At 45.8% G+C, this 15,598-nt stretch overlaps 1 protein-coding gene across 1 annotated transcript; it reads left to right on the top strand.

Annotated features, from left to right (window-relative positions):
- The first annotated feature begins 1,407 nt into the window (after window positions 1-1,407).
- On the top strand, window positions 1,408-5,644 carry sox18 (SRY-box transcription factor 18). The gene is made up of 2 exons (XM_010897148.5): window positions 1,408-2,222; window positions 2,971-5,644. Exons 1-2 carry the CDS (start codon window positions 1,835-1,837, stop codon window positions 4,305-4,307), a joined length of 1,725 nt encoding a protein of 574 aa, XP_010895450.2. The 5' UTR covers window positions 1,408-1,834; the 3' UTR covers window positions 4,308-5,644.
- Window positions 5,645-15,598: the final 9,954 nt, after the last annotated feature.

Raw genomic sequence — 15,598 nt, 5'->3', positions numbered from 1 at the left:
ATGTAATGTTGCATGGCTTTGCTTAGAACTTAGCTATTAACTATTATTTTGTGTGGAAACTCTGGGTTTTTGTTGTCCTCTGGTAATTTCAGGAGATAGTGTTACAATTTGGAGGAAATGTACTTAGAATTTTCACATAACTTGAATTATTTGTTTGCTCTACAGAAATACGTGTAGTTCTGTGACCTAAGACTACAAAAGTTTTGACATATTGTAATTAGCCTACATTTTATTCACTACCCAACCTGATAGTTATCCTGATTGTCATTGGCTGCTGGTACAATGTGATAAACATATAGGGCTACAATTGGCCGCTGGTAAAATATTATAATGGTCCTGGAAGCCACTGGCTGCTGATACAACATGACAACGACCATGGCTGCCATTGGCTGCTGATACAACATGACAACGACCATGGCTGCCATTGGCTGCTGGTACAACATGACAACGACCCTGGATACCTTTGGCTGCTGGTACAACATGACAACGACCCTGGATACCTTTGGCTGCTGGTACAACATGACAACGACCCTGGATACCTTTGGCTGCTGGTACAACATGACAACGACCCTGGATACCTTTGGCTGCTGGTACAACATGACAACGACCCTGGATACCTTTGGCTGCTGGTACAACATGACAACGACCCTGGATACCTTTGGCTGCTGGTACAACATGACAACGACCCTGGATACCTTTGGCTGCTGGTACAACATGACAACGACCCTGGATACCTTTGGCTGCTGGTACAACATGACAACGACCCTGGATACCTTTGGCTGCTGGTACAATACATGTGTTTCAGCATATCATTTTGCACAGCTATTCCCTGCCTTTTTCTCTGAGAGAGACAGAGTCAACTCTTGTTGTTAAGAGCTGCACCGCTAACGAGGATGGCTTTGATTGTGGTCTCCACTTACCACAGGCCTAGCCTCAGATGATGGGAGGAGAGAGGAGGAGGAGGAGGGAGGAGGGAGGAGGAGGGGGTTGGACAGGGACTCTGGGGGGAACAGTGGAGGAAAGTCGGGAGGAGGGGGTTGTTTAGGGACTCTGGGGTGAGGACGGGGAGGAAAGAGGGGAGGAGGTGGAGGAGGTGGGGGAGACTAGTAGGGGAAAACGGGTACAGAGACATTGCGTGGCTGAGGAAGCTGTGTGTGGGGGGGGTGTAAAAAAAACTCTGTGTGTGTGTGTGTGTGTGTGAGAAAGCGTGTGTGAGCAGAAACAATGGGACTCTCAGATTACATCTCTCTGAGCACTGAGCGGACAGGACAGGGAGAGAGAGAGGGAGGGAGGGAGGGAGGGGGGGGTTGAGGGGGGAGGGAGGGAGCTGGTGAGGGGAGTGAAGGGGGAGACTCTCCCACAACCATCCCCTCCTGCTCACACCGCTCGCCTGGCTGGCGTCTGATTGGTTTAGACTGGGTATATATTTACGCCACGGGTTTATCAAACCTCACCACAAGTTTCAAACTCTGCTGCTCTGAGAGAACAGGACACACACACACACACACACACACTGCTAAACAACTGGCTCTGTAAAACAGGCAGAGAGAGAGAGAGAGAGAGAAGACAGAGTCGTGGAACGTTTGGGATTTTACACTCCTTTTTGCTGAATCTTCCCATCCTTCAGAGGTCAATGTGTTGCTCTGGGCTCACTGCTCCTCAAACCTCCACCTCACTCCGCTGCTCTGAACACTGTCTCTTTTTAAAACACTTAGCCAATTCAAATTCATTCATTTCTGTGTTTGCTAAGAAACACAAAGGACCCAGGCAGACGTTTAAAGAAAGATCACAACAACTGGACTACAACTGCTAAACAGGAGTTTGTCTAGCTGGAATGAATATAACTGAGTCTAGTTGCTGTCGTGAGGCCATTTCTCTGCCAGTCCAGAACGGAGCAGGGGGACGTCCATGGGTCTCTTCCCACAGCCCGGGCTCTGACCTTGGGCTTGGACCCTTCGACCAGGCCCCGCTCTCTGCAGGATCTGGGGGAAGTACAGAGGCCAGGATAGGGCCCCCAGGAGTTGACCAAGGGACCGGCGCAGGCAGCCCTGACTCTACCCACCCAGGAGCTCCTTCCCTGGGCAGCGGAGAAGTGAAACCAGGGGGCGAGTCGAGAATCCGGCGGCCCATGAACGCCTTCATGGTCTGGGCTAAAGACGAGAGGAAACGACTGGCTGTACAGAACCCTGACCTCCACAATGCGGTCCTCAGTAAGATGCTGGGTAAGAGACTTCATGTTTTCTTGTGGTGTCTTTGAGGTACATTGTGAATTTATATTTAGCTAGTTTAGAAGGAATGCTGTTTTTGTTATTTGACTGAAATCAATAAATATTTTGTCATGTCATAAACCACATTCCTTTAGATAAATCAAATCCACTTGCTGGTGTGACTTTAATCATTGTTTTGGATTATATCATGTTCAAGGTATTTCGCAAAAGTTGCAAAACCTAAATATTGCATTGTTGAATTACTTTTTGGTTTAAATAACGAAAGTTGCAAGATGTTGATCACAGTGGATAATTTGACTTAAGATGTAAAATTAGGTTTTTTCTTTGACCAAACAATGTCACTTAGATTATGCAAACACTGACAATGATTGACACGGTCCAGAGCTACACGTGTCCCATCCAATTATGGAAATTATGAAATCCATGTAGCCGATGCTGATGAGGATTATGTTGACAACATTGATTATGTTGATGATGAGAATAATGTTGACCATGTTGATGATGTTGAAGATGTGGATAATGCCAGTGGTGTTGACACTGAGCATCCTGTTGATGTTGATGACAATGATAATTTTGATAATGATGATGTTGATGACAATGATAATTTCAATAATGATGATGTTGATGACAATGATAATTTCGATAATGTTGATGTTGATGACAATGATAATTTCGTTAATGTTGATGACGATGGTGACGCTTGCTGTTACCTTGACAATAATGCTGGTATTACTGTCCACAGGCCAGTCTTGGAAAGCCTTGAGCACCCTGGACAAGAGACCCTTCGTAGACGAGGCTGAGAGACTCCGCCTTCAGCACCTGACTGACCACCCTAACTACAAGTACCGCCCCCGACGCAAGAAACAAGCCAAGAAGCTCAAACGGGTCGAGCCAGGTCTCCTCCTCCACAACCTATCCCAGGGAGGGGTGGGGGGGCCTGGCACGGGCGAGGGCTATGGCCCCCCCAGTCACCTGAGGGAGGGGGGCTACATGGGTCATCACGTGCACCACCATCTCCTGCCTCCGCTGGGCCACTTCAGGGACCTCCGCGGCGGGGACGTGGAGAGCTACGGCCTGCCTACGCCGGAGATGTCCCCTCTAGACATGGTGGAGGAGGGTGTGGGCGACGGCGGCGTCTTCTTTCCCGCTCACATGCAGGAGGACGCTGGCCTGGGGGCTTGGAGCGCCTACCACCACCCCCACCATCACTACAACAGCCGTCACCACAACATCCACCCTCACTCTCTCAGTCAGGGTCACAGTGAAGGTCATAGGCAGGGTCATAATCAAGGTCATAGTCTGAGTCATAGTCAGGGTCATAGTGAAGGTCATAGTCAGGGTCATAGTGAAGGTCATAGGCAGGGTCATAGTGAAGGTCATAGGCAGGGTCACAGCCAGGGTCACAGTCAGGGTCACAGTGAAGGTCATAGGCAGGGTCACAGTGTATATGACAATCCTAATCAGAGCGAAAGAGGGTCCATGCTCTGTCATCCGGCCCAGGGGAAGTGTTCCAGCCAGGCTCTAGAGCCTCCCAACCCTCTGAGTCCCTACTCCGCCACGCAGGTTTCGGTGGGCCAGGCTGAGGTGGCCAAACCTGCGCCCCCTTTTGTTCCGTCAAACTTCTACAGCCAGCTCTACAGTGGTCAGACTGTCGCCGCATCAAACGCCCCTCAGGGAACACCCCACTTTGCCTCCCACCTGGGGCAGCTCTCCCCGCCCCCTGAGTCCTCCTCCTCCCCGCACGCCGCCTCGTCCAACCCCCTCGCCCCCCCGTCCCTGGATCAGCCCGGCCACCTGGGAGTCGCCTCAGCAGAGTTCTGGACGGAGGTGGACCGCCACGAGTTCGACCAGTACCTAACCGCCAGCCGGACTCGTGCCGAGGGCTACGGGGGCGCTTTCATCCCTGTTTCCAAACCTCTAGAGGGGTACAGCTCTAAACCCCTGGAAGGGTACGGGGGTGGGCACCTGTCCAAGCCCTTGGTCAGGGGATCTGGTGAGGAGACCCTGAGTAGCCCCCTCATCTCTGCTCTATCTGACGCCAGCAGTGCTGTCTATTACAGTACCTGCATAACCGGCTAGCTCCACCAAGCATTTAGGGAGTCCTGGCTACCGAGGTTCCGTGAATTCTGCGGCACGTGTAACCCACAACCTAGGAACGAAACAAAATCGTTCTCGTGAAAGGACGGTTGGAAGCGGCCGTGTTGAACTCTCTCTACTGTATTCTGGTCTGAGTTGAGCTGTTGTTTCTCAGACTGACCACAGAGACCGCCAGCTTTTGCACACATCCTTAAGGAGATGCCGTGTCTGCATTTGATCGTGCTGTTGGTGCACGGATTTTCCATTTATCGCAGGAACAATCCGTGTTTAAGAAAGGGTTCTCAAGTTTGATTTGTCCTAAAGATAGAGGGATCAAGCACTACAGAAAACGACTATTCACTATAATCCACTTTGTTATGCATACCGCGGGGTTGTCGTAGGGTTGTCGTAGGGTTGTCGTAGGGTCTCAAATTAAGATATCTGCAGTGGTCCTATTTTCTCCAGTGCACCTGACTCTACCTGACAGTGACATTATGCTCAGGTCTCTCAAAAAAGTTGCTTTTGACGTGGCTAGTCGTGGTCCCTGACGACAGGGGAAGAGAAAATGGAAATGTGCATCAGGGAAAACGACCGTACAGACTAGAATATAGACTACCACACATCACGAAGACTACTGAAGAATTAGACAGGCAGAATAATAAAAAAGATAAAGCAATTTATTTTGTATTATATCAATTTTAATACACAAGTTCTATTTTTTCTGCAGTTTTTTAAAATTTTTGTGTCGATTGAATTGTTTCTATGAAAACTGTTTTATTTGCACTGGTTCAGAAATGCGCGTAAAGGAAGACACTTTCTTATTCAGTAAATGTAAAATAAAATGTAAGACGAAATGTTGTTTCCAAATGAAGATATCAAGACAATGTGAATTGCTGAGGTCTGGAATATGAAAATGTTTTGTCACTTAAACAGAATATTGTTTGGGTTCTGTAGCCACGTGTGAATTGACTTTTGTTGTTCATTTTTAATTAATGGTGTACAGCCGATCTTTGTGTAAAAAAGAAAACAGGGGCTGAACCCTTAATATTGTATCCAAGAAGAACGTTGAATTAATAAAATCCTTTCTGCAATAATTATTTTGAACATAAAATATAAAAGATATTTGAAAAAATATTGAGAAAACTGCAACTGAATAAATCAGGGACAGTTATATAATTATTTCATGCAATAAGTCATTGTAATAACAGTGTGGCCACAACACAGGGAGAATTTTTCTCTACACATTTATTCATCAAAAAAGAGGGTCTTTGTAAATGAATATATTGTATATTGCTTTTTTAAATATTTCCATTATAAATAAAGTAATTTCTAAGAATTTATATATGTTTTCCCATGGTGTCAGTTTGTCCAGATTGTTTGATCCAGATTGTTTGATCCAGATTTTAATCCAAGCCCAATGTGGTTTTTAGTCGGTGTTTAAGTGGTTTGTGTGTTGTTGTCATTGTTATGAATTTGTCTTCAGCCTTCCCTCTTAGAAATATGAGCGATAAAAGAGACGGAAAGGAAAGAAAAAATTTCTCCAGTGTGTAACCTTTAAGACTGACTGTCTCAATACTTCTTTGTCGAGTTTTGATCACCACAAAATGAGTTCAGCTCATGGAGTTATTTTCCCCCAGACCACTGACTACGTCAAAACATTTTAAACAACAATAGAGGGGCTGAATCCCAAACGTCCCTCTGTTCCCTGCATAGTGAACTGGATCCCTATTAACCATGGTGAAATGTAGTACACTAATGAGGGAATAGGATGCTATTTGGTGTCTCGTCCCTCATCTCGCAGCGCTTTCTTTATGCAGGGAGAGAAAATACTTTTATTATTGTTTCCAGAAAAAACCAATAAAGAATTGGATTAAAGAAAAAGAGAATGTGATTCCTTAATCCGCCATTAAGATCTAACTATTAAAATGTGTCAGGTTTTATAATATTAGTGTGAGGTTGGCACTTTCCCTACATGGGCAACTCAACAGATGTGCTGTTGTATGTGTGTGTGTGTGTGTGTGTGTCTGTGTGTCTGTGTATCTTTGTTTGTGTATGTGTCTATGTTTGTGTGTGTTTGTGTAGAATGGCAGGCAAGTCCATAACAGGTTTAGTTTTGTATGGTCATTTAAATGTAAAAGTAGTTGGAATGTAAATGTGCAGGAAACTCAAACGGAAGTTCAGGATGTTGTGTGTGGTCGGAATGTGTGTGTGTGTGTGTGTGCGTTTGTGTGACATTGGAAGGATGTTGAAGGAAAGAGGTGTTTTGGTATCCAAACAGTACCTGACCCACGGCCCGGCATCCTGCAGTGGAAAAAAAACGGTGAACTCGCATTCTGTTTGATTCTCCGTCCCATCTGGAAATAAAAAAAACATCAGCCCTTGCAGAGATCTGAATATGATGACAAGATGCTCATGTATCCTCCTCTAATGGCAACAAACTAGTAAGCATGTAAAATAATAATATCAGAAACCAGTAACAACGGTTGTGGATGTGTGTGTATATTGAGGTTCAGTATTGGTGAAGAATTTCAGTATGGGTGTCATGTTTCGGTAAGGGTGTTGTGTTAGTGTGTAGTGTCTGTGTAGTGTTTGAGAGTGGATATCGAATGTCAGTGTTGGTGTACTGTTTCAGTACGGGTTAGGTTTTTTAGTGTAGTGTTTCAGAATGGGTGTAGTGTTTCAGAATGGGTGTAGTGTTTTGATTTGGGTGTAGGGTTTCAGTATGGGTGTAGTGTTTCGATTTGGGTGTAATGTTTCAGAATGGGTGTAGTGTTTCAGTATGGGTGTAGTGTTTCAGTATGGATATAATGTTTCAGTATGGATGTAATGTTTCAGTGTAGATGTAATGTTTCGGAATGGGTGTAGTGTTTCAGTGTGGATTAATGTTTCAAAATGGATGGATGGTTTCAGTGAGGATGTAATGTTTCAGAATAGATGTAGTGTTTCAGTGCGGATGTAATGTTTCAGAATAGGTGTAGTGTTTCATTGTGGATGTAATGTTTCAGAATAGGTGTAGTGTTTCAGTGTGGATGTAATGTTTCAGAATAGGTGTAATGTTTCAGTGTGGTTGTAATGTTTCAGAATGGGTCTAGCGTTTCAGTGTGGATGTAATGTTTCAGCATAGGTGTAGTGTTTCAGTGTGGGTGTTGTTTAAGACCCATAGTCAGGCAGAAATGTAAATAAAACGAAATCTCTTCTCCTCTCACCTCTTTTTCTCTCCTGTCCCAGTTTATAGTTTATAGCCCATCTGTGGCAAAATGAAGACACAAACTCTGCACAACAACATCCCCCAGGCACTTTATTCCAGTAAATCAAACAATAAACCCCAAGACATGAAAGACTGATGAGTGATATAAACAGCTCTTGAAAACTGTTATTTCTTTCTCTCTTTCTTGCTATCAGTCTAGTTCTTATTTTCTCTCCTTTTCTCTCTCACACACATTTCAGAGTAACACCCTGAATACGTTCTCACAGAGGACAGATCTTGGTGACTGTCTGGTTGTATAGTGGTGGAGTTAATCTGCCAGAGGATCAGATAGACTCACTCAGGGTTCTCCATGTGTCCCAAATGACCCTTTGTGTTCCAACCAACTATTCTGTCAAATATTACTGACATGATTTGTGATGGAAAGAAACAACCACATCAAGGAGTTGAATAGAACACACCCCGACTAAATTACCGGGCTATCCTCTCTTCAGACTGAATTACCAGGCTATCTAGGCTAGACAGAACTACCAGCCTATCCTGTCTCCAGTCTGTACCACCAGCCAGTCAACTGGACTGCTAAGCTATCCTCTACCCAGGCTGTCCCCGCTCATGTTCTGACAGTTTTCAGTAGGCAGTTGGACACATAGGTCAGATATCTATTGTTGTAGTCTGATGGACCAGTGGACCGGACTGGCAGGCACCATGATGTCATGGGGTTTTCTCTGCTTTTTCTGTCTGAACCAGGATGTTCGGGCCCTTCCATAACCTCACTGTTCCCTGTCGGAGCGGAGCAGGAGCCTTGCTTGTCTTCCCCTTCCTGTGTGTGTGTGTGTGTGTGTGTGTGTGTGTGTGTGTGTGTGTGTGTTTGTGTGTGTGTGTGTGTAGAGTAGGCGTGGGTCGGGCCGCTGTGTAGCTCTGTGGTGGAAGGGGGCTGGTCGCTACGGGCCGGGGTAGAAGGAACAAATGCAGGCAGAGTAGAGAATCGGAGGGGGCTGGAAAGCGAGGGTGGCTGGAGAGTGGAAGACAGGACTGAGGTTTAGGCCAAGAGGAAGCTGCCTTGGGCTGTAGCCTGGGCAGAGACAGCCAGGCTGCTGTGGCTCCCTGGGCGGCAGGCGGGCGGGGCGGGTGGGGCAGTCCGGGGGTTCGGGCGGCAGGCTGGCGGGGAGGCAGGGAGCAGAGGGGCGGGGAGGCCTCCTGAGCACCAGGGAAGTGCTAAGCCAAGGCCAGTCAAAGGAAAGGAAATCTGCGGGAGGTTACTTCTGGTGACACACTACAAAGAAACGTGAAGGATTCTGTAGGATAGTGTACGATATTGTAGGACCATGTGAAATAATTCAGGATAATGTAGAATATTTAAAGTAATGTGGGATACTGGAGAATAATACAATATACTGCAGGATCCTGTGGTACGCTGTAGAATCACGAAGGTTAATTTAGGATTATGTATGAACCCTGTACGAACATCTTTATAAGGGGAACTGTTGGATTTTCTGTCGGTTTGTTCCAACTCATTATGACTAAACGCTGCCTAGCCAACCTTTGACCTTACTCTGGGAACGGTTAGCAGACCAGACCCTGATGACCCCAAGGGTCTAGAGGGTTCACACTGAGAGAGAAGGTCTGAGATGTAATTTGGCCCTGAAGCATTCAGTGATTTAAAGAAGAGTAGTAGTATCTTGAAATCAATCCTATCAGATACAAGATACGAAGAGACCTGTAACACCTGCCTGATGGTAGGAGGGCAAACAGGTTGTGGCTTGGATGTGAAGGGTCCCTGGTGATGCCACGTGCCCTGTACAGACACCGCTTGTGCTGGAGGTCTACGGTGGCTGGGAGCTGGGTACCAGTGATGTGCTGGGTGGTTTTCACCACCCGTTGCAGGGCCTTCTGGTCGGCTACGGAGCAACCGTTAAACCACACTGTGGCGCAGACAGTCAGAATGCTCTCGATTGTATAGTGATAAAAGTGCATAATGATCTTGGATGACAGGCGGACCTTCTTCAGCCTCATCAAGAAGTACAGGTGCTGCTGTATCTTTTTGACCTGGACTGATGTGTTGAGGGTCCAGGAGAGGTCCTCAGACACCCAGGAATTTGAAGCTGGACACGCTCCACCTCAGTTCCATCGATGAGAACTGGGGTGTGACTGCAGCCTTTAGCCTTCCTGTAATCCACAATGATTCTACTGCCCATCTAAGATTTTGCTCTTATTTATTTGAATGGCAGATGCCTCCTGTGGAGATTCTCAGGGCCTAGCAAATAGCTGCCTGAACTGTCTAGATATTTCTACACAGACACAACCAAAAAAACCACTATAACACTTTAAAACCCAAACAGAAGAGATTGAATCAGATAACAATTTTAGAAAGGATTATAAAACATCTCATCTCATTTTCATCCGCTTATCCGTTATCGGGTCGCGGGGGCAGCAGCTCCAGCAGGGGACCCCAAACTTCCCTTTCCCGAGCCACATTTGCCAGCTCTGACTGGGGGATCCCGAGGCGTTCCCAGGCCAGTGTTGAAATATAATCTCTCCACCTAGTCCTGGGCCTACCCCGAGATCTCCTCCCAGCTGGACGTGCCTAGAATTCCTCCCTCGAGAGACGTCCTGGGGGCATCCTTAGGAGATGCCCGAACCACCTCAAATGCCTCCTTTCAATGCAAAGGAGCAGCGGCTCTACTCCGAGTTCCTCGCGGATGACTGAGCTTCTCACCCTATGGCTAAGGGAGAAGCCAGCAACCCTTCTGAGAAAACCCATTTCAGCCGCTTGTACTCGCAATCTAGGTCTTTTGGTCATGACCAAGCCTTCATGACCATAGGTGATGGTAGGAACGAAAATTGACCGGTATATTGAGAGCTTTGCCTTCCTGCTCAGCTCTCTTTTCGTCACAACGGTGCGGTGAAGCGAATGCAATACCGCCCGCTGCTCCGATTCTCCGGCCAATCTCCCACTCCACTGTCCCCTAACTCGCAAACAAGACCCCGAGATACTTAAATTCCTTTACTTGGGGTAAGGCCTCATTCCCTACCCGGAGGAGGCACTCCATCGGATTCCTGCTGAGAACCATGGCTTCAGATTTAGAGGTGCTAATCCTCATCCCAACCGCTTCGCACTCGGCTGAGAACCGGTCCAGTGAGTGATGAAGGTCACAGACCGTTGATCAGGACCACATCATCCGCAAAAAGCAGCAATGAGATCCCCAGCCCACCGAACTGCAACCCCTCCCCACCCTGACTACGCCTCGATATCCTGTGACAAAGCGCAGCCCTGGCGGAGGCCAACCCCCACCTGGAAGGAGTCCGACTTACTACCGAGAACCCGAACACAGCTCTCACTTTGGACGTACAGGGATTGGATAGCCCTCAGAAGGGACCTCCTCACCCCATACTCCCGCAGCACCTCCCACAGTATCTCCTGGGGGACCCGGTCATACGCCTTCTCCAGATCCACAAAGCACATGTAGACTGGATGGGCATATTCCCAGGCCCCCTCCAGGATCATTGCAAGAGTAAAGAGATGGATGGAATCGACCAGGACGGAATCCGCATTGTTCCTCTTCAATCTGAGGTTCGACTATCTGCCGAACCCTCCTTTCCAGGACCTTTGAGTAGACTTTCCCAGGGAGGCTGAGAAGTGTGATACCCCTGTAATTGGCACACACCCTCTGGTCCCCCTTTTTGAACAGGGGAACCACCACCCCGGTCCACCACTCCTTAGGCACTTTCCCCGACTCCCACGCAATGTTGAAGAGGCATGTCATCCAAGACATCCCCTCCACACCCAAAGCTTTCACCATTTCTGGATGGATCTCATCAAGAGCTTTGCCACTGTGGAGTTGTTTGACTACCTCCGTGACAACTGCCATGGAGATTGACGATGCTTCCCCATCAGCCTCCAGCTCTGCCTCCTCTATAGAGGGCGTGTTAGTGGGATTTAGGAGTTCCTCAAAGTGTTCCTTCCATCGCCCAATTACCTCCTCAGTTGAGGTCAACAGTGTCCCATCCTTACTGTACACAGCTTAGATAGTTCCCCGTTTTCCCCTCCTGAGGTCGTGGACAGTTTTTCAGAAACACCTTGGTGCTGACCGAAAGTCCTTCTCCATGGCTTCCCCAAACTCCTCCCACACCCGCTGTTATGCCTCTTTCACAGCAGAGGTCACAGCCCTTCGGGTCTGTCGGTACACTGCAGCCGTCTCCGGAGTCCTCTTGGATAACATATCCCGGAAGGCCTCCTTCTTCAGTCGGACGGCTTCCCTGACCAACGGTGTCCACCAGGGTGTTTGAGGGTTACCGCCCCTTGATGCACCTAAGACCTTTAGACCACAGATCCCCGCCGCAACTTCGGCAATGGAGGCTTTGAACATCGACCAAAATTATAAATTATTAAACAATGAATGAATAAATATAACTAGGTATTTGTCAGAAATATTCAGACCATTGAATTACTTTGCCAACTCTTCAGCTGAAAACTTTTCCAGTTACAATGTTTGGTGAGATTTCTTTGGGAAAAATCACTGACCACTCCAGAGCATAAAAGAAAAGCATTCCTCAGTGCTTTTTGAGGTAGGTTTGGGATATGATTCCTGCAGAAAGACCCACAATGTTTGCCAGAGCCATTACATTGAACATTGTGCATAAAAACACTTTTACAATCGTGTGGCCTTTCAAATGTTCTACTGTCACAGTACCAGAGGCACCATAACAACCCCACATGATTTTTAAGATCCCCAATGTCTGCCTGGAGGTAGAGGTTCTTAATGGTGACAGTAGTACAGAGAGTCCTGTTTTCTCTTTTTCTCAAACCCTGTTAAACCATCACAGGTAATATTAAAACCCTGTAGACAACTGACCACAGGTGATATTAAAACCCTGTAGACAACTGACCACTGGTGAGATAAATAACCCAGTAAACAACTGACCACAGGTGTGTCGCTGAGCCACAATGTTAAAATAGTATATGTGGTAGTGCCCTTAAGCAACAATCTGCAACCCCTGTCTGCTGGATGATTCAAATGTAAAATTGTAATTATTCTACTACGCAAAAAATTCTGATTTTCGTTTGGTCTTTCTCTGGAAATCTCTGATGTCCATTTTTAAGGTCAAATGTAAATATTTTTTTCCTGTTGTCTCTCACTCTCTCTGTCCTCTATTTCTCTCTCTACCGCTCTCCCTCCCCCTCTCAAAACCCCCTCTTTCGTCCCACCTCTCCTTCCACCTCTCTCTCTCCACCTCTCTCTGCCTTCTTCTTGCTGTCACCATAATGTAGGGGCCATGTGACTGTAAGAAGCCACTGCGGTTTAGTGGCCTTGGTTTGGTTTGGTGTGGACTGAGTCTGTGGACTGAGGGTTCCTATCCTGGGCAGCTGGTGCAACTTAGACTGAGAACTGTAAGTGTGAAACCTAAAAATCAGAAACTCCCCCAGCACCTTAGGCTGCCCTTCACTCTATATACAGTTAAGAAATATTTGGAAACTGACACAACTTTCATATTTCTGGCTCTGTAATTCAAGGGGTTGTACAAAAATATTGTGTGACATTGTTTAGGAATTGCAACCATTTTCATACATGGTCCCCATATTTCTGGGGCTCAGATGTAATTGGACAAATGTACAGAATCATAAATAAAATGTTCATTTTTTATACTTTGTCAAGAATCCTTTGCAAACAATGACTACTTGAAGTCTGTAACGCATGGACATCACCAAACGCTGGGTTTACTCCTTTGTGATGCTTTGCCAGGCCTTTACTGCAGCTGTCTTCAGTTATTGTTTGTTTGTGGGGTTTTCTGCCTTAAGTTTTGTCTTCAGCAAGTGAAATGCATGCTCGATCGGGTTGAGATCAGGTGATTGACTCGGTCATTGCAGAATATCCAATTTCTTTGCCATAAAAAACTCCTAGGTTGATTTCAAAGTATGTTTTGGGTCATTGTCTATCTGTTAAGTGAAGCAGCATCCAATCAACTTCACTGAATTTGGCTGAATATGAGCTGACAATATATCCCTATACACTTCAAAATTAATCTGTCTGCTTCTGTCTTCTGTCACATTATCAATAAACACTAGTGACAGTGCCATTGGAAGCCATGCATGCCCATGCCATCACACTGCCTCCACCGTGTTTTACAGATGTGGTATGCTTTGGATCATGAGCTGTTCCAAGCCTTCTCCATACTTTTTTCTTTCCATAATTCTGGTACAGGTTGATCTTAGTTTAATCCTAGTTTTCTTTTTCTTTTTTCTTTTGGGGGGGGGGGGGGGGGGGGGGTCAAATCTGGCCTTTCTATTCTTGAAGCTTATGAATGGTTTTCACCTTGTGGTGAACCCCCTCTGTATTTGCACTTGCGAAGTCATCTCTTCATGACTTGGATAATGATATGTCTACCTCCTGGAGAGTGTTCTTCACTTGGCTGGATGTTGTGAAGGGGTTTTTCTGTACCATGGAAAGGATCCTATGATCCTGTTGTCTTCCGTGGACGTCCAGGCCTTTTTGTGTTGCAGAGCTCACCAGTGCATTCTTTTTATCTCAGAATGTACCAAACTGTTGATTTGGCCACTCCTAATGTTCCTGCTTTCTCTTTGATGGATTTATTTAGCAGCCTAAGGATGGCCTGTTTCACTTGCATTGAGAGATTCTTTGACCGCATGTTGTGGGTTCTCAGCAACAGCTTCCAAATCTGAATGCCACATCTGGAATCAACTCCAGAACCTTTTACCGGCATAATTGATGAAGAAATAATGAAGGAATAGCCCACACCTGTCCATGGAACAGCTTTTGAGTCAATTGTCCAATTACTTTTGGTCCCTTGAAAAAGATGGGGCTACCTATTAAAGGGCTGTCATTCCTAAACCCTTCCTCTTAAAGCTGAGAGACTGCACTTTAAGCTCATAGTCATTATTTAACTGTAACATGAATATATTTTGGTAAACAGCCCAAATAACAAAACATTTGTCAGGTTCCAATTATTTCCGGAACTAACAGTTTGAAAGGTTCAAAGTAGGAACAGAAGGGTTAAAAATAAGAGACCACGGCAAATTGAACACTGTTCCTCACCCAATACTTTCCTTTTCAACTTTTTTGGAAAGGAAAGAAAGAAGGTGCAGTGGTTTTTTCATTTTTTCCAGAGCTGTATAATACCAGTTTAGAGATTCAAGTGTATAGGTTAGTGTGTCCAAACCATTGATTGGTACAGCATGCGTTTTAAGAGCTCTTAAATTCAAAGGACTGTAAAGCACTTCATTTTAAACTTTTTGATTTCTATATGCTCAGTTTTTGCCACCTAAATTCTAATTGCCAAGATGACATGGACAGGAAGTACCTGATGTTAGATCTTCACTTCAGTAGGGCCTAGAAATTATTTGGCTCGCCTACCGAATTATACAATTCCTGAGAATTCCTTAGTTCTGTAAAATGTACTTTCATGCAAGGAATGATTTGACACCATGTTAACAGAATCCAAAGCAAAGCCCCAATATCAACTCCTATTTAACAGTGTTCCAAAACAAAATGTATACCTTTTGCAATGATCACTAAGATAAGGAGATTTAAAGCAAATATATAGTTGACTACCAAAGAAGGGTTCCAAAAGGGTTCTTCTGTTCTGTATAAGGCTCTGTAAGGTTCTAAATAAAACTCATAACATTTCTACATGGCATCCAACAGGGTTCACCAAGGAAATAAAAAAGAACTCTTCGAAGGTTTCGCCAACAGGGACAGCAGAACACATCTTTTGGAGCCCTTTTTTCGTCTGGCGGTGTGAGTCAGTTTCACCCTGTTCAGTCCCATTCTTAATTCTTTCCTATAACATTTCAATAACATTTCAATAACATTCCCAAGGTTCACCCTGTCTCAGTCTGTGGTAGTAGGTGACTTGACGTGATGCCAGTGTTAAGTGTGTGTGTTTCGGTATGTGTGTGTGGGTGTAGGTGTGGACGTGTGTGTGTGTGTGAGAGGTCAGAGTAAAGATCACACTTTTGATGCCAACAGACAGAAATGGCCACCCCTCTCCTTAGAGTCTTTTTCTGGGATTGTTTTGGTTGCTATTTTAGATTTGACACAAATCTCTGTCTTCACCACACTACCTCTTTCTC

Source organism: Esox lucius, chromosome 12 (assembly GCF_011004845.1).
Source record: "Esox lucius isolate fEsoLuc1 chromosome 12, fEsoLuc1.pri, whole genome shotgun sequence".
NCBI lineage: Eukaryota > Metazoa > Chordata > Actinopteri > Esociformes > Esocidae > Esox > Esox lucius.
Note: the sequence above shows the minus strand (reverse complement) of the source record. Positions and strands in the feature narration are given on the sequence as shown.